Source organism: Phalacrocorax carbo, chromosome 2 (genome assembly GCF_963921805.1).
Source record: "Phalacrocorax carbo chromosome 2, bPhaCar2.1, whole genome shotgun sequence".
NCBI classification, from domain to species: Eukaryota; Metazoa; Chordata; class Aves; order Suliformes; family Phalacrocoracidae; genus Phalacrocorax; species Phalacrocorax carbo.
In genome coordinates, this window is record NC_087514.1 from 113,787,557 (window position 1) to 113,809,864 (window position 22,308).

The 22,308-nt window shown below is 42.6% G+C and overlaps 1 protein-coding gene across 3 annotated transcripts in view; it reads right to left on the reverse strand.

Annotated features, from left to right (window-relative positions):
- PDE1C (phosphodiesterase 1C) overlaps positions 1–22,308 on the reverse strand; it is a 443,066-nt gene that overhangs the window by 391,277 nt on the left and 29,481 nt on the right. For all 3 annotated transcript variants that reach the window (XM_064443899.1, XM_064443900.1, XM_064443903.1), the window contains exons 2-3: positions 8,854–8,904; positions 3,300–3,471 (exon numbers count right to left, since the gene is read on the reverse strand). In XM_064443899.1, the coding sequence (XP_064299969.1) occupies positions 3,300–3,471; positions 8,854–8,904 (223 nt within the window). The remainder of the gene's footprint in view (positions 1–3,299; positions 3,472–8,853; positions 8,905–22,308) is intronic.

Here is a 22,308-nt window from a genome sequence, read left to right on the forward strand (position 1 = left end):
TCCTTAAAAGCTCATTAATTACAACTGTTAATTCTTCCCAATACCACTACTGCTCATTACACGGACCTGGCAGATCAAAAAGCAGATCTAGAAAGAGAGTTTCTGAGTTACAGGCTTCAGTGTCAGCAACCACTGACACCTCCGGCCAACATCCAGATCACGCAGCCCTAACAAGGCCATAGCCCACCACCTAATATTCCTGGGCATCAATCCACAGCCACTGCCAACATGCACGGATACTGATACATGCACAGCTATTAAAAACAGAAAGTGATCGCAGCTCCTGTAATTGTGAACTTACATATCCGTGCGAAGAAAGACAGTGGATATATCAGATTTGTTGCACAGAGTGTGGGCCAAGAAGCTAATTACTTCTATGTGTGTAATTATTTTTTTTTTCCTCATCACAAGGTGATAATCTGCCATTCTCCATATCACACTGTATTTTCAAGTGTAATTCAAATTGGGCCCTCCCCTGCCTTTACTAGATAAATAGACTAAATGCCAGTGAGAATGGATTTCAAAATCTATATTGTAAGCAGTGCAGTAGTACAACTATTCAACACACAAAATTATTTATAACTGCTCATTCAGTCCAACATTGCAAACAAGAAGATACTACAAACTCAATTCTCTCTTTAGAAAGGTATTCAACCTTCTTTAGACCAATCTTGTGCTTGTTCCTGGTATCTTCAGAAAAGAGATAGTAAAAAAAAAATGTGTAAGAAAATCAAGACAGTGAGAACACTTTTTAATTATAGAGAGATTGTGCACTATATTTATTTGGGGGGTAGAGAGGGGGTTGGTTTCATTTGGATTTTGCTTTACATCTTAAAGACGTATTATTACAGCAGTAAAAGTATGAAATGATTGAAATAATCACATTCCTCCTTTTATGTTTAAATGCATTTCAAGCTCATATCTAGATGTTGAACAAAATCAAATATAGTTCCCTTCCCAATTTTCCAAGCTACAGAACAATAAGTACCACACAGTAGAAAACAAGATCTAATACAAGAGGTGGCAACTGGGATTTCATGCTGCTTATATGTATTCACATAAAAAGATATGCAATCACAAGGAAGTATGACTCATTTGACACCGGAGAGACATTTTCTTTTTAACTGTGCATGAAAGGGATAGTATTGCCATACACTGCTCTAACAGCGGTGAGTCAGAAGTAGTAAGGAAGTCGCTGCATTTTATGGTTTGTAAGGGTCACATTCAAAAGCAAGGCCTGGTGGTTCTCTCTGTAAAATCACTTTGTACAAGCACGTCATTGCCCCGCACACACCCTGAGATTCAGCCACCACGTACCTAACCAAGACATGCTAGACTGGACAACTTGTAAAGCTCATTTCATTCCCCACACGGCAACGGTAGCAAGATATTCCACTGGTGTCTAGTTAATAAGAAACAAGGAAAGCCCACGGTTGGCAGGCAACCACCGGTACTCAGACACACCACTCAAACTCTGTCAAGGAAGCACTTGAAGATCGCTACCCACAGAAGACCCTGATGAATCAAACATGCAACCCACCATAGAAAAGATGCTACTGTCTCCTAAGCCCCAGTTTTCCCCATAATATCAACAAGATCCCAAAATGAATATAAACGCCACAGTGTTTTTATTTGCTCGTGTCTTTAGACAGTAATTGCAAAGTACTTGCTTTATCTCCCACTCCTCTCTGCACAGCTCTTAAAACGCACTGGGTCTTCCTTTCTTTATAAAACTTTATTACAATTGTAACAATTGTTACAATTTATTTAGTAACAACAATTTGTGTGGATTTTCATCTATAAAAACCCCCAAAATGCCACATGGTACAGTAATTCCTGTACTGATGAAATACAAAGGTTTGGTCATGTTTATAAAGCTATTCAAACTGCATTAGCAAAACTATTTTGCTAAATTACATTTTCCAACTTATCAGTCGTTATTGTGCTATATACAAGCTCACTTCTTCAGAGAGTCACCCCTACACACATAATCAAATCATGCCATTTGAAACACTGTGAAATTATTTTGTCACATAAAAAGGTCAAAATTATCTTGACCATGGCAATGTAAGGATTACTGCTACCCAGAATTTGTTATGAGAAGTGAAAGCTGAAAAAGAGTTAGATCTCTTGAAATTACAGACTTTAAATATCAGAGACACAAAGTGTTTAAAAGCCATTAAATACCACAGGTCATCATAAAAGGAGGATCCAGGTTCTGAAATATTTGTCCTGAAGCATTTCAATGTAAATATTAAAAAATAAAAATATGCTATGGAATTAAAGGGTTTATTTATATAGACTGACATAAACTCACTTTCTGGTAATATGTTTTTAAATGTCAAGTAGCATAAACATGATATCTGAAATTACTACCTAATATAATGACTTAAATAAGTACGTTCAAAGTAATGATTATATGAAGACTGAAATAAGTTTGACAGACTGAAGTATAATCAAAATCACTGTAGTCAGGGAAATTTACTGAAAGCAAAAAACATTTTATGCTTGCACATATGTGCATTTAATATAAAAGAAAAGCAGAGCATAGTTTTTCAACAACAACAACAAAAAAGCTCATAAAACACTTGGAAAAATAAATTCTGCCATTCACTTTGCTTTTGCTGGGCACACCAATTTTCACAGTTTGGTCAAAGATTCACTGCATGTACACAGCTTCCCTATTTTACCTCTTTTTGAGAGAATTATTTTCAGAAAACATGCCTCCAAGAAACATCTTACAACTGCCTGTCCTCTTGATTAACTAAAAGAGCGGAAACCCCAGCAATAGATAGATCACACACTTTACAACAGCAGCAACCGCCTGCTTGCAAGCCCTCAGCCAGAATCCTTCTCTTTGACAAAATTAATGCTAGACAGTTCTCAAGACATTGCATCAACAGAAGAACGTTTAGCTCTTCCTTGCATCAATAAAGCATATCGTTTGACCTAAAGTGCAAGTCTTGATCACTAAACCACTCTCAAATGACACAATAACAATCTTCAAAAACATCTTCATATAATGAGCTGTCTTTGTTGACCATTTTGACTAGTTACAGAACGTATCTCTGTCTGGTCCATAGTCTTTTAAGAAGGCTAATGAGGACTGAGAAGTGAAAGACTACACTAGTCCAGTCAGTATTATTTATGGACCTCTTTTGTCACTCTTGTTCAGTACAAAGATATGCAGCATTGCTGAATCCTTCAGTATTGATTATTGCACCAAACCCACACTGCAGACTTGATCTTAAAAAGATATCCTTTCAAGGATAAACGAAGTAAACACATATGCATCAAACCTGAAAGATGTTTTCACCAACGCCTCAGGACTGTCCACTGGTGGTAGTTCATCCGCTAAGATTTCTTCAGGAGGTCTAGGGTCACTCATGATGGTCGGCTTTGACCTTTCCTTGAGGTTGCCGGTCAGCCCACCGATAATGCTGTTCCACAAGCAGTTTTGTGATTTAGACCCTGCAAAAACAGAGCGTGAGAAGGAAAATAAATTCACAGGCCTATTGCCCAGTCTCTCAGCAGTCTGAAAAACAAAGATGTCTCTTATCTTTCTACATATCACCACAGGTTGGGATTAAGCCTGAAAACCTGAAAAAAAGCTCAGAGTGAAAATAAGTACTAACGTTCTGGTCATTCCAAATCCAAGACTGTATGCTTCCCATAAAAAGATTTGATTACAGAACATGGAGTTTCCATGTCTCGATAAAAAACATCCTCTCCACATTATACTTCGACTATAGCTTAGCATGTATTGATGTGGCTGTATTTTAAGCCAAAGAAGTAACAAAAAAACAAAGTACCAAATCAATACAATATTAAACATTGACTTTCTTAGACTGAAGTTAACAGTGATCAAATTATAGATTAAAGATTTCTCTGAAGGACTAGTATCACAAAACATACTTTTCTGTTGAAACTTCAACATTTCTCAGTAAATATTCAAATGCCAAAATATTTATATGGATGACCTTTTTACATCTATTTAGAAGTGTCACCAGGTGCCTCTTGCTTGTCATTCAGAGAACCCGTCCTCATCTGTAAGTCTAGTTCCACTGACAAAGTACAATTAGCAACCTTCCGTCAGATCTCCCCCCGCCTTTGGAGAAAAGAATACGTGCCTTATATTTCATACAGTATCTGCTTCATATTTTCGAAAATTTCCAAATGGCTTCTGAATAAGTTAGGCACTTCTGAAAATCCCAGTGATACTCCCACGCTGAACACCTGTGTCGCATTCTAGCTTTCAATTATTACAGAATATACATGAGTTAGCAGATCCCAAGAAGAGCAGGCATTCATCTTACCAGATTCCAAAGTCATAAGACATACAAACTCTATTCTGACAAATGGATATTTCTAAAGTCAGCAACAGATTTTCATAAGAGACGGTACAGCTAAAACTATGACACCAGCATTCAGACTTAATTGTCCAGCAAGACAGTTAAGAAACAAACAGCAGACCTAACACGTATCGATTAAGGTTGACTACTTCTTGCAGTACACAGAAAGTATATAAGAGGAAACCAGATAGAAGACCTGTTGTCTCATGTCTCCTGGGACTAGATCATGAGAAGCTACCCTATTAGAAGCAGCAATATCTGCTGCTAGACAGGTGATGGCAGCTTACTTTTCCAGTTGTCTTCAGTGTCCTTTTTTCACACAGCCTAAATGGTGCAAACACAAATCAGCAAGAATCATCACCTATCTCCCCCACTCCGAAGTAATTTTCAGAGTATTTCCAAGCTAATCAGGAAAGCCCATACCCATAGGCTTCTCTGCTCTTGTCAGCACCTATTTAATATACAATGATTGTATTTACCCAGATTTACAGGAAGCCTTGTCACCCTCTGCCAAGTTCTGTACTACAACAGCTAGAAAAATTACTCCTCACAGCAGGTAATCCAAAGTAATGTCTACACAACAGCTGCAGAAATAAATGCAACATCCATACATCTTTATCATTCCAGGACTTGCAACGTTATGGCAATACCACTGTTTCTGTTCTTTAGATCACCACACAAGTTTCCCAAATTTTCTTGATTTTACTTGAATAGGTAAGCATTTGTTTTCCCATTCTTTACGGGGAAATATAAAGGATGTCAGAGTTTTAAATTATATGACCATTCATGCCCCCTGTGCTAGAGCAAACAATATTGTGACTCCCTATAGAAATTTGAGAGGACCATTTCTTTTGCAAAGGTATGGCATACTCAGCAGAGCTGGAACCAGAAGTTTAAGTCTCTGTTAAGATATGGTCAACACACTAAGACAGGAGACAGGGCATCAACACTTGCCGAAAAAGATGCTGTGCACTATTAAAATAATATTTTGTGGAAAAGAGGCTCTCTGAAGCCACTTTTATAATTTTGAGGTTTTCCCCTGCAATGACTCCACGGAATCTGCTGAGCTTCCCAAACCACCATCTTCTCCCTATTTCCTCAGCTCCATCCTTTCTTTCATTCCACAAGCCCTCCAGCTTGTCAGGTGCAGGACAACTGCATGGTCCAGGAGAACAACATATTAGCTTTTATTCTGTACTACCACTGAAAGCCAGCAGTGACACGTTAACTAATTGTCCCTGAAAACCATATAATCACTCAAATCAAAACCTTGTTTTCTTTCTTTCTTCTTCTTTAAACAAAAACAGTGAAAAAAAAAAAAAAACACCCAAGTACTTGTTTCAGTATATATAGCTTTTTTCCCTATGTTTTCTGCACTTATGCCTATACCTTTTCCTCCAGTATGGATATCCATCCCATGGAGCTCTCCCCTCCTAGACTGTAGACCCAGACCTACTTGGCTCTTCTGAAGATCAACAGTGGCAAGTTAGCCAACTGACGTGAATGCCCACCTGTCCTAATCAATGTTCAGCCTGCCCACAGCTACACTCAAGTGAAGGGCACTTGGCAAATGATTTTTTTATTAACAGGCCTGCCTAAGCAGACACCAGCCAGGAGCCTCCAGCTGCCTGAAACGCTGAAAGCCTGATGAACTTAAATTCCCACAGCCACAACTGTTCAAACATTGATGGCACAGTGGTACTAGTAGCAAGATGACATAGTGAGATACTAGGGACATTAACTGCTGCTAGAGGGAGTAGTAACTTCTTAAATTCAGCCTCCCAAGTCAACTGGAATTTCACATTTAAGGGTATAGGAGACTGGGTAGCCCTAGCATTGGAATGAATAACACTTAATTTTAATTTCAAATTCTCTTGAATAAGTGTAAACATTTGCAAAAATGCTTCTCCCTCATTTTATTGTACCCTGTCAAAGATGATTATAGCTGAGCTAGAGGCAAAAACAAACTAGATTTAGGTGCTATAATTTAAAAAGCAGAACTCTCAAGAATTTGTGGGTGGGTGTTCAAATACTTTAATATAGCCTGAAAATATTGTTACACTGCAAGTCTAGATACACAACCATCATTCCCATTGCCTCACTTAACAGCACCTGAAGCTTTTCAGTCTTGCTTGTTTCTGAACAAAAGGCTAAACAGTTACATGCTCCAGGGAGCTGTGGATGACAGTCAGGATGTACAAGGCACATCTGGGTTTCTGTAGGTTATCTTGTGTTTGGTTGCATGCACAGAAAGTTAGATTGGGTAAATAAGGTCAGCCAAAGCTGGTATGGTTTGTTAAATGTTCAATGACAGCCCAACTGTGATCCCATTGAAATCTCTGAAGGGTGACCTCAAATGGGCAGCTGTTACAGAGCAATAGAAATCCTGTTCTCTGTCGTGAAGCTAGTAATTGCCTTTGAATTAATTATTTGAGTGAATGTGAAAGGCACCATCCAGGAAGATACTCAGTCTCTGGTTTGCGACTTGGACACAAGGATAATGACCATAATCCTCTATGACTTCAGCTATTGCACGAATCCTTGCCCTCAAATGCAGCAGCTCTTCTGCCATTCAGTCTGGATGTTTTTGAATGATTGATCTGTACTCCATTGTTTGCTCAATGAAACATGGTATGGCAGAGTAGGTTATAGTACTCTCAGCATAAATTTGGGCATCATCCATTTAACTCGCATTAGCACAGCACATGCCTCACACATTTCCTTCCTTTCCGTAACACAATTCCCATTCTAATTTTCCTTCCCATTCTCACAGAGCTGTGACCTTATACTGCTTATGGCCACACAGACATCATTAATGGTACCCTATGAGAAGCTAGCTGGATCATTAAATCCTCAACCTGACTCCCAGATCACTAAATTTAACTCCTAACAGCAAAGGTCTGGTTTACACTTTGAGTTATCTCCCTTCATCCCTATATTATGCCTCTGTGACTATTTCCCAACCAGGCTTATCTAAGTGTCCCTCTCTGCATTGCATTTCTGTTGCTGTCAAACAGCCTGCGGCCTTGATCTCACCTCCACACTTAATCCCATGCAGCACTGGGTCATACGATGAGGCCTTATAAAGGGGTATCCTGTGCTTTCATTCAGCTGATAGCCATCCTCCAGTCTGCTCTCTTCCATTTAATGCCAGTCAACCCTAACTCTGCAAATAAGGCTTGGCTGCCTGGTTGAGAGCCAAGATTAAAACAGGAACAGAACCTGGGTCTCAGACCTGCACCCCATACACGTTCACCAAAAATCAAGTTCTTATGAATGTCAGAATCACAACTGAAATGCCAGCTCAGTTCCAAATGTCATGACATTATGCTTGACCTACTTGTCAGGAAATATTGCAGCATGAAGCCCCCATAACCCAAAGATCCAAGAATAAACAGTACTTGGGCTGAATCTTCCAACTCTGTGCCTAGTACTCAGGAACCAATAATGGACAAAAAGTGGAGTGATAAAAAACTTTAAAATGTTTGCATTTACATTTGTATTTCTCTCCTCTGTGATTTCCTTTGCCATATGCATTTTCAATATTGACCCAGACAGGACAGATTAATAGAACCCCTTTTTAAGCTTTACTGTCTACAATGTGAAGGAAAATAAACCCTAAATCGGGAATAAGGAATGCCAGTACAATTTTCTCTCCACCCTGTTCAATCTGCTCCATCACCTTGTAAGTCACTACACACATCATAGCCACAGTATTTCCTTCTACTTTATGCACTTTATCCACCTATGTGAGGTATGGCATGCTCAGAGTGCCATCCTGTGACTGTGTGAAATACTGCATCATAGATGAAAATTCTTTTGACGTTTCAGTCTGCACCACCCATGATGACGGCAAATGCCCCCTTTTAATGATAAGAAGGGGATTCTTCCCTGATAAGTGATGAGAAATAATCATAAAACTGCATGCATTATGAACAGGATTTCCTGTCATCCTCCTCATTCCTACATATTTTGTCACATGTGTTTTTAATAATTTATATGGTCAAAATCATGGTCAGCTGATGCTGTATTACCAGATGCATCCCTTTGTTTTGCTCAAACTTGGGTCATTTATTTCAAATCCCGAGCCATACCTTTAGTTCCTAACCTTGCTGTGTGAAGCAGAAGGTGATGGAGGAGCTATCAGTAAAGTCTACTTATATTTTTCATACACTATTTCTAATGCTTGACCCAAATCTTTGTAGCCACTGCAGTTAACTTCAGCTGGCTTTGTAACACTTACTTTTATAACCTTTTATAGTTGAAACAATAGTAAGGCCACAAAGCCTCCCATTCTCTTAGATTTGCATCAACTCTGTACAAAAAGACTAAATGTCTCTAAGTGACTTTTCCAACTAAGCACTTCGGTTCCTCAGTTTAGTACTGTAAGTGAACTGTAATAACAGGGTGGGCATAATATGAGATTAAAAGAGTTATTACATGTGTTTACTTATACAGTAGATACAGAAATCAACCAGTTAAAATAAAAAAGGCTACTTACGGGCAAATCGTGAAAGTGGTCGTGCATTTTTGTCACCTGTCTCGTTTGCAACTGAAAGGAGAAAATAGAGAGAAATAAAAAGTAATCAAATGTAAATGTTACATTAAGATTAATGATAATAGCAATTCTCATGCACATAAGGGAGAGAAGACTGTTCACAGTAACAGCAGATGGATATATACACATAGGTATATAATACTTTTTTTAATACCACCAAATATATTACTTTGCAGTTTGGCTGGCTGGCTGGTTCAGTTTGGCTTTCAGAGTCAAGAGGGCACAGTACAGGTACCTGCAAACATTGTCTTGTCCCATGTAATAACTGAATCGTATAATTACCCAACATTCAACCACGAGACATTAATAGTACACAGCAATATATGATCGCAGTCATCCTTATAAATTTGTGCTAGTTTTGGCTAGGATAGAGTTCATTTTCTTCATGGCAGCTAGTATGGGACTAGGTTTTGGATTTGTGCTGGAAACAGTGCTGATAACACAGGGATGTTTTTGTTACTGCTGAGCAGTGCTTACACACCTTTTCTGCTTCTCACCCCACCAGCGAGCAGGCTGGGGGTGCACAAGGAGCTGGGAGGGGACACAGCTGGGACAGCTGACCCCAACTGACCAAAGGGATGTTCAACACCATATAATGTCATGCTCAGCATATAAAGCTAAGGGAAAAAGGAGGAAGGTGGGGAGGTTCGGAGTGATGGTATTTGTCTTCCCAAGTAACCATTACATGTGATGGAGCCCTGCTTTCCTGGAGATGGCTGAACACCTGCCTGCCCATGGGAAGGAGTGAATGATTTTGTTTTGTTTGTGTGCATGGCTTTTGCTTTACCCATTAAACTGTCTTCATCTCAACTCACGAGTTTTCTCACTTTTGTTCTTCCGATTCTCTCCCCCAGGCGGGGAGTGAACGAGCAGCTGCGTGGGGCTTCGTTGCTCGCCGGGGTTAAACCATGACAAAAGTTTACTTTATATTGGACTTTCTTCCAAGTCCTAAATAAAATATAATTTTTCTCATTTGCATTAATGAGTATGGTAAGAAAAAAGTAAGGTTATTCCACCTATATAATGAAATGCACTAGCAATTTTAGAAGCCCAGAGGATCATGTAATAGCAAATTAAATTAAATTTAAGGATCTGGGGAAAGGAGTCCTCTGACTTTTGGAACTGCATATAGATATCACCTAGGATAAAAACAATCCCATACAAATCCTGCTTTTTTCTGCCTCAGATTCATACTGGCATAGCTCTCAACATTTCTGTGACCCAGCCGGTATGCAGTTAGTCAAGAGCATAAACAACTCTTTGGAGTTCTCACAATATTAAACTACAGATGAAAAAAGAGGAGATTTATCAAGAAGAGGAATTACCACCCATGACTTTTTATTTTTTGTAGCTAGAATAATCATGAGGAACAGCATTGATGGGCACATGGGGAGGAGAGCATATTGTAAGTGCACATAGAAACCTGGCCAATCCTTTACTTTCTGTATTTCTTTTATGTACTCTTTTCTATAGACAAGAACAACAAAGCTAAGAAATCCCACAAAAGGATGCAAAGTATGACCAGAACTGTCTCACAGGTTCCTAGTAAGATAATGTCAACTAAACTATAATGGACTTTTTGAAGCCAGAAAAGACTTTTGATGAAATTTAATTCTTCTGACAAGTCTTTAGGTTTTCAGTTTAAGTTTGGCTTTATTTAAGACCCATATGCAGTGTCACTCCAGCTTTCCCTACCTGCTCCCCAGTCTTAACCTGTTGATTAAGGTGGCTCCAGCACTCATTGTAGTGAACAGAGGGACCCTAGAAAATCAATTCCTCATTTTCTCCCATTAGCCAGTAGATGGTGCCCTTAAAACACTGGTGCTTCTTTATCAGCCTGGGGAACCTGCCAGGCTGGCAGGAGCAGAGGCCCTGAGGTCTCCCAAGTCCTACAAGACACCTTTCCTTGGCTTGTGTCCATCACAGGTACCTGTGCAGCACAAACCCCAACCAACTGGCACATTGCTTGCAGAGACACCGGAGTTACTGCACAGTTAGGCAGATCCAGCGCAGTTCATAGTTTCAGAGTCAAACCTGTCTCTGCTTGAGATGATGGCATGGTGAAGGAGAGGTAGCAGCATCCTCCATGGGGCAGGGATCAAAGGAGTTGGACCCAGTGAGACCAAAAACCATACCAGAAAACACTGCTATAAGCCAATATGTAAAGGTCGATAAGCCAGGCTTCGTATTCAACCCAGTGATGATGGCTTGCATAGGGTAGGCTGAGAGATCAGCTGCCAGACTGGCCCCTTCTGTGCTCCTAGGTATCTCTCCATATCATAGCAAGGCGCAGGCAAATTCATAACATGCAATCATGTTCTAAGTTGGAACACCAAGTAAACTACTAAGTCAATGAGGAAGAGCCTGCTGAGGGCCTTCTAGCTCCACCATTACCCACTTTCGAGTATTCCCACCACCCACCTTGGTGGCAGATGGCACTCCCTGGTCACCAGGGGTTTCAGGTGCACACAAGGTCTCACCTTTGTGCCACCCTCCAGCTGGATGTTGCAACAAGAGTTTTGGAGCACTCCACCCAGCGTCTGTGTTGGGGCAGCTCAGCTCCCAGACTCACAGCATCCAACATAACAGGTGTCGTTAACCCCCTCAAAAATAAGCATTTTCCAATTCCAGGCTGCATAGGTTTGGTTTTGGTTGTCAGTGCTTTCCAAACCTCAGATGGCGTTATATATAGAGTAATGCCCTTCCATCTGGCATATGGCCACACAGAGCAAAGGTACAGGTAGAAGAGCAAAGCAATGAGCAGGGCAGAAAGCACTGGGGATGCTGAACCTGCTTCACTAGCAAGATTCCCGTGAGCTTCCTTATGAGATTCCTGCAAGTGAGCTAACTGCTGCCTGGGAATTTTCTGGGACCAAGGAGGTGTGCACAGCTGAGACCTCAGGTTTGGTTAGCCCTGCAAGCAAAAGGGGACGGATTCAGATGCAAAGAGTGCTTCTGCATTTGCTCTGTGTGAAAATCTTCTAAGATTTTACTTGATGCAGTTTTTACTGTGGAAATTTTGCATATATATCCTACAGTTGTCTTACAGGAGTCTTTGGAGACACAAAGAACTAACAGACCTCATATGTGATACATATAAATGAGAAGACTTTTTCTCCAGATGGCCTGAAATTTTTTCCACCCTGTGTTGATATTCAAGTTTATTAATAGTGATAAGCTTTTGGGAAAAAGCAGGCATGAATTAATGAAGCTGGAGAAAGAAGCTGAATCTCTGAGAGAGCAAGTCGCAACCCACACCAAAGATGATTTCTGGTATTTCCAAAGACTTCCTGTACCGCTGTCTTTTTGGATATGCTTATTCTCCAGTCACACTCCACTTCTACTTGTATGCTGAAGTCTAGGCTGACTTTCATCTCTGATTAGACGACACTATCAGCATGAAAACTGCAGATATTTACTTCATTCCTCTAAGTGGGTGGGACTTTCTTCAGTTTCCATCCCACCATTTTTAATTTATTTTTTTTTAATACTAAACGATGCAGATTTGAAGCTATTTTCCATTCTAACCTGGAAGCAAATAAATCTTGGTGAGGGGTATAGCAACATGCAGGTAGCTTGTAAGTAACTTCTGTTCCTTTAGAAAGACAGCTGTGACAGGCAGGGGACATCATCCTGTAATCACCCTGTTAGAGCAAAACATTCACATGCAGTCTGTGCTCTCCTGCCCAAGTAGACAACAAAATAACAGGCCTAGCCAAATTTCTTCCATTTTAAAAGTATTATGTTGTATCATAACTGCCTGGAAATCTCAAGAGCCTCTCACTGCAATTATAAAAATATCTTCATAGGCACGATCAGTTCTATGATTAACACGGATCACTCATATGCTAGTTCATGGTGTGCCCACTTCATGGTCAGGCTTCATTTTTTAATGTCTGACCTGTTAAACTATTTCCTACAGCTTGCCACATTTTTCTACAGAAGGTATCAATTTCACCAGTACGCCCCCTCAGCCAATTTAGCTTTCAAAGATCCTTTGTCAAACTTGTAGTACAATGCAAAGAAAAACATACAATGTCGTAGTATTGACTCATCAAGACTGACAGACATCATCTGTATTTTGCCATTAAGCAGCTGAGAGGCTGAAAAAAGAAAGTCAGGTATTTTTTACACCTACCAGTAAACACATTCTTTCAAGAGGACTTTTTTTTAAATCAGACAAAGGGCAGATGAGCTTAACTATATATTTTCGTGCTGCTAGTAAATTTGTCACTGTTAGGAAGGGGAAAAGTACATTAGATAAGGTGAGAACACAGATATGTAGATAGATTTCCATTGAACATACAATCTGAATAAAATCTTTGGATTGCCCACACGTATCATATCCTGGTAATCTTTTCCTGTAAAACTCAGGAGAATAAAAGACAGTACTGCAACTGCTGAGACAACTGTTGCTGTCTACTTTTTACAGGCAAATCAAACTAAGATCATCTATGGGAACTCCAGCAGTTTTTGCTCTCAAAGACTATAATGCCATTAGACATTTTATAAACTTATCAAGCTCCATCTTAAAAGTAGCTTGTTTTTTATGTTTACCCATCTTATGAGACTTCACCAGAACCTGATCACAGTGTGAGTTATGACCTATCATTTAATTTGTGTCAATTTATATCCATTTATTCTTGCATCAGTGATCTCCTTAAGCTGAAGTATTTCTTTTTTTTCTGCTGCTTAATCCTCCTCTGACTTGGATGTAGAAAGACTGAATTGCCCCCCTCAGCCATCATTTTTTGGACTAAACACACCAAGATCATCAGTTTTGCCTTACAGAATAGGTATCTTCATATCCCCTCCCCATCTTGATTGAATCTCTTCAGTATCAATTCACTTTCTCACAAGTACTGTATGCAAACATTAAGAGGCCGCCTTCTTGCCTGCTCACACATTAGTTGCGTGCTGTGACACCCCCCTCATACAATGAAGAGACTCTCAGATCAAAGCAGAACTTTTTGTTATTAAGTCCTCATCCGCATGATCCTTCACTCTGTACTACTTTATTTCAGCCCTTGTTATTAGCCCCATCCTCTAGGTCACGTGGATGTTCCTGTGAGATATTCAGATCATCCCCTGTACTGGCAAGGCTCTGTGTCGTCAGCAGCAATTATCAGCACTTTCCTTTTCTCTGTGTCAGAGTCATTAACAAAAATCCTACACGAGACCAATCCCACACAGGGATCTGACGCACAATAGTACCAAAGGAGGCTTTCCTGATGGATTTCTGACCATTTAGAAGCTCAGGTTCCTCATAAGAAAACCTGTTCTTGGGGGATTTTGAGTCCAATAAGAAGATCAGAAAAGTCTCAGACCATACAAATAATGCTTCATAACACGGCAAATTCTGCTTCTGAGAGTTTTTATTCAGCACTACATAAATTGCAAGCACAGAAACTGTGCAGCCAGTGCACACATTAACTGAGCCAGAGATTATTCAGGCCCCTTCAGAGTCAGTCACCCAAAGTGTTTGCTAGAGTGTTGAATCCCAGTACCACACAGGAAATGCCAGCAACTTAATATGATTTGAAACGCTTGTGCTGTAAACATTCAACAGTACAAGCGATATAAACACATCCTGTAAAACAAATTGATAGGGTCACAAAGTTACAACAATATGCAGCAACCTTTTGCTCATAAAAAGTACTGTATAACTTTTCTGTCCTTCTGGACTTAAGATTCTAATTAGTTACTCCAATTAAGAAATAAATCAATTACATGGATGGAAAAGGCCCAATATGCATCTCTTGACTATAACCTGAAGATCACAAAACACATTCGAAACAAAATATGTTTCAAAATACTGGAAGGCAGGAAACGTAATCTTCACTTACAAGTAACGACCAAAAGGCATACGGCACCCAGCATTTCCTGAAATAACTCCTAATGGATTTTTGTTGCTGCTGTTTGCCTGGCAACAACACTGTACACCAAACATTGTCCTTCATTAACTGAGAGAGGAACACCGTACACAACTGATGATTCATTTTCCTTATGCAAGGGTCCTCACACTGTAGGTTACTTGCATCTCTGATGGGAAAGCTGCTTCCGCAGTGGAAAACACTTTGTTCCCTCAGACAACTGAAGGTGGTCACTGCCTCACTCTGAAGGGACTCTGACTCCATGCACAGATTTCAAAGCTTCTGTGTCTCATTGCCAGCCACAGAAATGCTTTCAGAAGGGCAAGGTGTCCCCAGAGGAATTGTAACAGAGAAATAGGTGCAAAATACCTGTGTGAAAAAAACCCACAAACTATTCAATACCCTACTGAGCACCAGCCAAATTTTATTTAGAGGCAGAGATACAGACACTGAACTTGCACACTCCAGCCCTATTGGCACCTAAAGCCTGGGGGGGCCCTGATGCTGTGTTTTGGAGATGAAGGAAGACAGGAGCAAACACCAGCAAGTGCCTGGACCAAAACCAACTTCCTTGCACTAAGGCCCATGTTAAGCACATTCCTAACCTCAAAACCGAGACACAGTCTTGTGTGGTCTACTCAAACTATTAACATACGTTCTGTAGACTGAACATCCCCCAGCTCTCCAAGTTCACAGAACAAATGGCTCTGGTCATACAAGGCCCAGGCTGCTCTCATTCCCAACCTCTGCCATGCCAGTCTTCAGAGTACAAAGAGCACAGCCCCTTTGCCTCCCCGGCCATACACACATACATAAGCCTCTGGCACACCCAGTCACCAACAGCGTGTGATGGACCCACAGTTGCTTGCTAAAAGCCTGAAAATGGCTACCAGAGAAGTTGTGAATCAGGAGATGATGGAAGAACAAGATACATAAAACTTCTCCACTACAAGATGATGAAGCTACTTTAACTTTTGGGTTCTGGAATATGACTTTTTTTTAACCTGGAAATGTCTGGGCTGATTTTCTACATTTAGCTGAGATTTCTTACTTCTGGTAGCTCTAACAGATTGCCTGTTTTAGCAAACCCACTCATATCTTTCTCCTGAGAGTACCTATACATCTGGAAAGCTTGGTCTAGGTCGCACCTTTCTGTACAGTGAATCTAAGACAGACAGATGGAAATAATAAACCATGGGATTTTTAGAGCAGGATTCTGCCCATGACTTCCAGCTCACTTCCATTAGAAAATACATCACATAAACAATAGCATAGTGACCAAACACATGAAATTGGCATCAGATACGGTAGGATGACATTCTCCTGACTGGCATACACAGCAATCCTCTGTCTTTGAGCTTCTTCACCCACTCCTCCATTGCTCACCTTGCTCCCCTCAACTTGACGCACTTGAGTGGAACTACAGCCATCACTGGATGAGCCCAAGCACATTTGTATCTCTCTCACTCTGTACCCCTTACCCTTTTTCAGTTATACTTCCCCTCTACAAAGATTCAGGTACATTCCTGCATAGCTAGGATGCCATCCTCCTCATCTAGAAGCAAGGATGCAGAACAAAAATCAAGTGTCTGTGCCATTTCCCATACTACTCCACTAGCAATTTGTATTATAGGATGCCCAGGTACCCCAGTCTGACTAGGGCGGACTGGAATAAAGACGAAATCCCAGTGAAAATCTGCAGAAGCTTCTTTCTTCAGCACTTTCCTTGAGACACCAGTTTTCTTTTCTCTCCAGTCACTTTGAGCCTGGAAAAGTTCTCTCCTCCCACCAGAATAACAGGACACATCTGGCTCTCGCCTTGATCATTTAATCCAAGAGGCACGTCCCCCATCATAAGGCTCTAAAAAATAAACTGATCACCCTGCACTTCTAGCCACCACCTGAAACAGACTATGGACTGCACATGCCTTAGTCTGCCTCAGTTCAGCACCTCCTGTGTTTTTTAAATACTGGCTTGTCATGCAGATATAGTCCTTATATATAGCCTCCAATTACGATGTGGTTACACATCATGACATATCACTCGGAAACTAGCCCCCTTGTGCAGGTAGGCCCTTAAAAGTGTAACATCCCTGATTTCAAGTCCTCTGCAAGTCAGCAGAAATTATCTGTTTTCCTCAGGGACACTGGGTCAAGTCCTGAGGAAGGACCATATGCTTTACTGAACCAAGCTCAAAACTTCAGGCATTGACTTCAAACACTGAACATCAAGTAGCAGAATACAAACAGCTGCCTGTACACCCCTGTCACACCACCAAGTCACTATCTGTTCATAGCTCTAGATAATGGGATGATGTCTAAATGAAAGCACAGATTTCAAGGGACTCACAAAAGAGGTATTTAATTAATGGTTCAAGGCTGCATCAGGGGAGGTTCAGATTTGTCATGAGGAAACATTTCTTTCCTGAGAGGACTGTCAAAACCCAGAACAGGCTTCCTGGAGAGTTGGTCGATGCTCCAAGCCTGTCAGTGTTTAAGAGGCATTTGGACAACATCCTTCATACCATGCTTGAACTTTTGGTCAGCCCTGAAGTGGTCATGCAGTTGGACTAGATGATCGTTGTAGGGCACTTCCAGCTGAACTGTGCTGAGCTATGCTATGCTATTCTTCTTCCTACCTCCTCCTTTCCCTAGCAGTACATGCCAAGGAAATCTGATGACATTTCTTCCCAGCGCAGCACTAGCAGAAGGCATTCAATGGGCAGTCGTGTCCCATCCTAGGTATTGGCTCTGTCACTATGTGGGAAGAAGCCACGTACCTTCTGATGGGGGTGAGAGCTGTGGATTGGCTAGAGATAACTGGACCATCTGCACAAATTGGCAAGAGGCAAGAGTGAAGTGCAGTTTTGGAACGTCTTCTCTGTTCATCCAGTTGAGCTGGGTTCCCACAGGAGGGCAACACCCCACATCTCTGACACTAGCAAGGCTCAAAGATCAAGCCCCCAGACCAAAGCAAGGACATTCTCCTGAACCAAATGGTTGCAAATCTTTTTGAGGTGAGCAATACCTGTTCTTTTCCCCATGGAAAATACAGCGATGACAAGCATATGTTTTGCCTTCCAAAACCTGCTCTGCTGTGCTTCTTGGCCAGTGATGCATAAGAAGAGCTCTCATGCCTGCCCCGTGCTCATATTGCAACAGGGAGAGCTGGAAAGTGGCAGCTCCTGGTGGTGCAGCAAGCCTGGTGCCCTTCCAAGCACAGGCTGTTTTGCACAAGCAAGAAGACCCAGGGAAATGGAGCCAAGGGAAGAGCAGAGCTCGCTTCTGCTCCAAACTTGCAATGGGCAAGAGAGCCAGAGGGAGCCAGGGCACAAGTGGTGCCTTGGAGGTGCAAGAGCAGCAGGCGAGAACCAGGCGAAAAGGGCCCAGAGGAGCCCTGACAAGGGGCTGTGCTCAGTGCTACAGAGGACAAGAAGCAACCCCCGGGGGCCACCGTGAGGGCCCATTCTGGGAGTCAAGAAAGCTTCCTCCCCCCGGATGCGGGGCACGAGGGCCACCTTCGTGGAGCACGAGCAGCAGGCACCTCACCAAAATGGCCCAAAGGAGCCCTGGCAAGGGACCGTGCTCATTGCTGCAGAGGAAGGCAAAAACCCCCAGGGATGCTTGCTAGCCCACCATGGGGGAAAAAAAGCCTTCCTCCCCCCAGCTGCAGGGCACGAGAGGCCATCTTCGTGGTGCACGAGCAGCAGGCAGTGACCCAGCTAAAAGGGACCAGGGGAGCCCTGACAAGCGGTCATGCTCCATGCTGCAGAGGAAGGCGAAAAACCCCCAGGGACCAGTGCCAATCTGCCCTGGGGGAAAATTCCTTCCTGACCCCAGCACTGGCGATCGGCTACTCCCTGAGCATGTGAGCAAGACCTGTCTCCTTGTCCCACAAGCTGGTCATGCCTCCCAGGAGATGCCCAAGCCCTATTCTCCCTCAGCCTGGAGCCATCTTCAGGGACTTCCGAGGGTGGCCACATACTCCTGGGCCTGATCGACCATGGGGGCGAGAATCCTTCCCACATCTAGTAGAATGCCAGTGGGTGCTCCAAAGCACTGCGACCCCTTGCAACATCTCTGCATCCCTTTCCTTGACACTGCTGCCCCTGGTTCCACAGGGGATGAGAATAGTGAGCTCTGCAGTGCTCCTCAAAAATGCATTGCCTTGGTCTACCACTGCTATCCAGCCGAAAAGGCCTGATAGCCTTGGGTACCTCCAGGGGTTGGTGGTTCTTCTCATCTCCCAAGGGGCTTGCATCTATTCCCTGAAGGCTGAAGCAGGATTTCCACCCAGCAGATGGGCTTTGAATGTGGCCCCACCGGGAGCTGGCCTTGCAGCAGAGAAGCTCCAGCATCCTCATCCAGCATCTGGTGCTCCTCCATCAGCCCCCTCCAAGTAATTCCACCGGCTCCTCAAGGTCTTCCTCTCAGATGTCTTCAGGCTGCCCCCAGGCCAGCACTGGCAGCGGCCACTGGACACTGCTCCCTTTTATCCTGTCCCGGGGCATTGTGACTGCTGCGTTGCCGGGTGGTGGCCCTGTGACATGGGGATGACGGGGCCCTCCATGCGCAGCCCCACCCACCAGCCCTCTGCCCAGCATCCTTAAGAGGAAGGCTTTTGGGGTGCTGGCCCTGAGGCAGTCCCTGTGCCCAGGAGGCCCAGGGGGCTGTCCCTGCCCTCGATGGCTGTGCACTGGGCACAGCTGCCAGGCATTCCTGTAAATTCATCTGTACATTCAGACTATGTAAATAAGGGCATTTATACCATAAACGTTCATTTGGTTGTGGTGATGCCAGAGGTGAAAGATAGTGGTTTGGTTCCCTCAGCATGAACTCTGCAGAGACACAGGAAGCACGCATGATTTCTTCACCATTCCTTACCAATGGACCAAGGGACATCAAGTGATATTTGCTACTGTGCTGTTTCTGGTGAGGTCTTCTTCTTGGAAAGAAGTCTTGAACTGTTTTGTGTTCTTTACCATATTTTTCCTTCCACTTCAATAGTGCTTTTCCTTCGTCAGCCTTCATCCTTGATACCTTTCTTGAAAGTGATGGCATCCCTCTCAGCCTTTGTCTTGCTCCTTCCAGCCATCATCTTCTTCTGTATGCCTCCATGCCCCTAATCAAATGCTTAGTCCTTGTTTGCCTTCATCCCAGATGGAATTTGTCTTTCTTGAACCCAAGGAGTGAGAAATGGCCATAGCGGTACAGGTGAGTTCTCACCAGGCCTTTGCACAATGCTTGCCTTCCTTGCCTGACACACAAGAATGCATTTGCCTGTATCACATTCGTGGCTCACAGTCACCCTGTGATCATCTGCTCATGCCTCCAGGAACACTTGCCTCCTCCGATGTTCCCAAACTGGAGCAGAAACTCATGGTGCTCCACCTGACATTGTGTTACCTATTCCTACCTGCAGTCCTTCACGCAGGGTTTATTGATGTAGGGGATGTCTCTTCCATCAGAGCTTCAGCTGGTAGGGAGGATGGGGCCGTAGGACTATGCCATGAGATAGAGCTTCTTCTGCTTCAGGGATGCCATGAAATCCAGAATATGATGTGGACAAGGAAACCTACATTTCTTGAACTTTTCTTGCTGTTTTTCTGCAATCTGAATTCAAAAGACCTGACCATGAACTTCACTGTTTCATACGTTTGATGGCAGCAAAGCATGAAGGGTGGAGCCTGAGAGATGTGTTAAGGGGGCTTTCACCCCTCAGCAGCCTGCTGGAGTCCAGCTCCACAGAGTCATGACCAGCAGATCGAGCCCTCCACTGGCCCGCTGGGCAACGAACAGGCTGTGTGCGTGGGCTCTGAGCATGAGGCTGGTGGTGTCAGTCCAGTCGCTTTCAAAATGGATGTCTGCCTCCTAGGCAAGAAAATATCCCCAGATGGCATTAACTGAGCTTCCGTTTTGGAATTTGCATGGGAGAAAGTGCCACATCAGCCCAGACACTGGAAAAGCTATAAAAGAGACAAAACACTGGTGGGTCAGTTGGTGGCGATGCAGTTGGCGGAACTGCTGTCTGTGGGGATACGCGTTACTCTCCAAGAGGGTGATTTAAGGTTGCTGATGATTTTCAAAATGAATTCTGCGGGCATTTAATGAAGAGGAAGGCTGTTGCTGGTAATGCTGGTATGGGTAAGGAGGTGGCTGGCCAGGTGGCCATCCAAAACTAAAAGGCAACTGACTCTATTTAAGAGCCCCTACACGCCTGGAAGATAGCCACAAAGACTGAAGACTGCTTTTTATATGCCCACCTGAAAACCACCTGAGAATGTCAGTGTGATGAAATTACTGATGATGTAATTCAGATGCAAAGAAACTGCCAGGATGTGTGGGAATGGCTCAAAGCTGCATCCATCAGGGGAGATTTGGACTTGATATGAGGAAACATTTTTTCCTGAGGGGATGGTCAAACCCTGGAACAGGCTTCCTGGAGAGGTGGTTGATGCTCCAAGCCTGTCAGTGTTTAAGAGGCATTTGGACAACATCCTTCATACCGTGCTTTTGGTCAGCCCTGAAGTGGTCATGCAGTTGGACTAGACGATCGTTGTAGGGCACTTCCAGCTGAACTACGCTATTCTAATCAAGAATGTGAACAGAGAAAAAGAAGCAGTCTTTCCCACTTTGTTGAAATTTGACAGAAAGTAAATTAAAAATATCTTGTCCAAACTTGCACGGCAGTTCAGCAATTAGATTTCAAAAGGGTGTTTTGGCAGTCAAAGAAATTATACTGCCAATTGAGGTGTTGAGAAAAAATGAGGGGTTTTGAGAAGGATGTGTTAAGGGCTCTATAAAAATATTTTTGAAGAGCCTATGGATGTTTCCCATGAAAAGCTAAGGCCCTTTCAGTTTAGGCACCTTTTAATTTCACAGTGAAAACAGTATTCCTCAGAGGAAACAGGGACTTGTAGAAATTAAGTTGAAAACTCAGCTTCCTATTTTAAAATATGCTTAAGGAAAATGTACAGTCAGGCCACAACTGTGCAATGGCATTAGTTGCTAAATTAATCCCAGATGAATACCAGTTCACAAGGAAACTATCTACTTGGTTGTCTGATTTATGAAATCTCACCTGGCATGCAAGGCTCAGACTGAATCTCAGCCGACCATCACCTTTAAGGCACCTGTTTTACCCATGCTCTTATGCTTCATAAAATGAACTCGCATAAGTGTTACCAACCCCAAGTCAGCACCAATTCTTTTGATAAAAATAACTTGCTGTGATGTCTCAGCTGTCATAGCTAAATTATACCACCACTTACACACAGTTCTGTAACAATATTCGTCTAGTGGTTCTGACACAATAGAGCTTCTTTATATAATAGTTACACTTCAACAAGAAAGAAACACATAGAGCGATATACTTTTCCTGGGGAAAATATTACAAAGACTGTACATTAGTATGAATAAAAAGACAAAAACCCTCAAAGTCTGGAGGAAGATTCAAAAGTGCTTCTTTACAAGAGGGTTTTCGTCCACCCTTACTTAAGTTAACTGGAGGGAAGATCTGAACAAA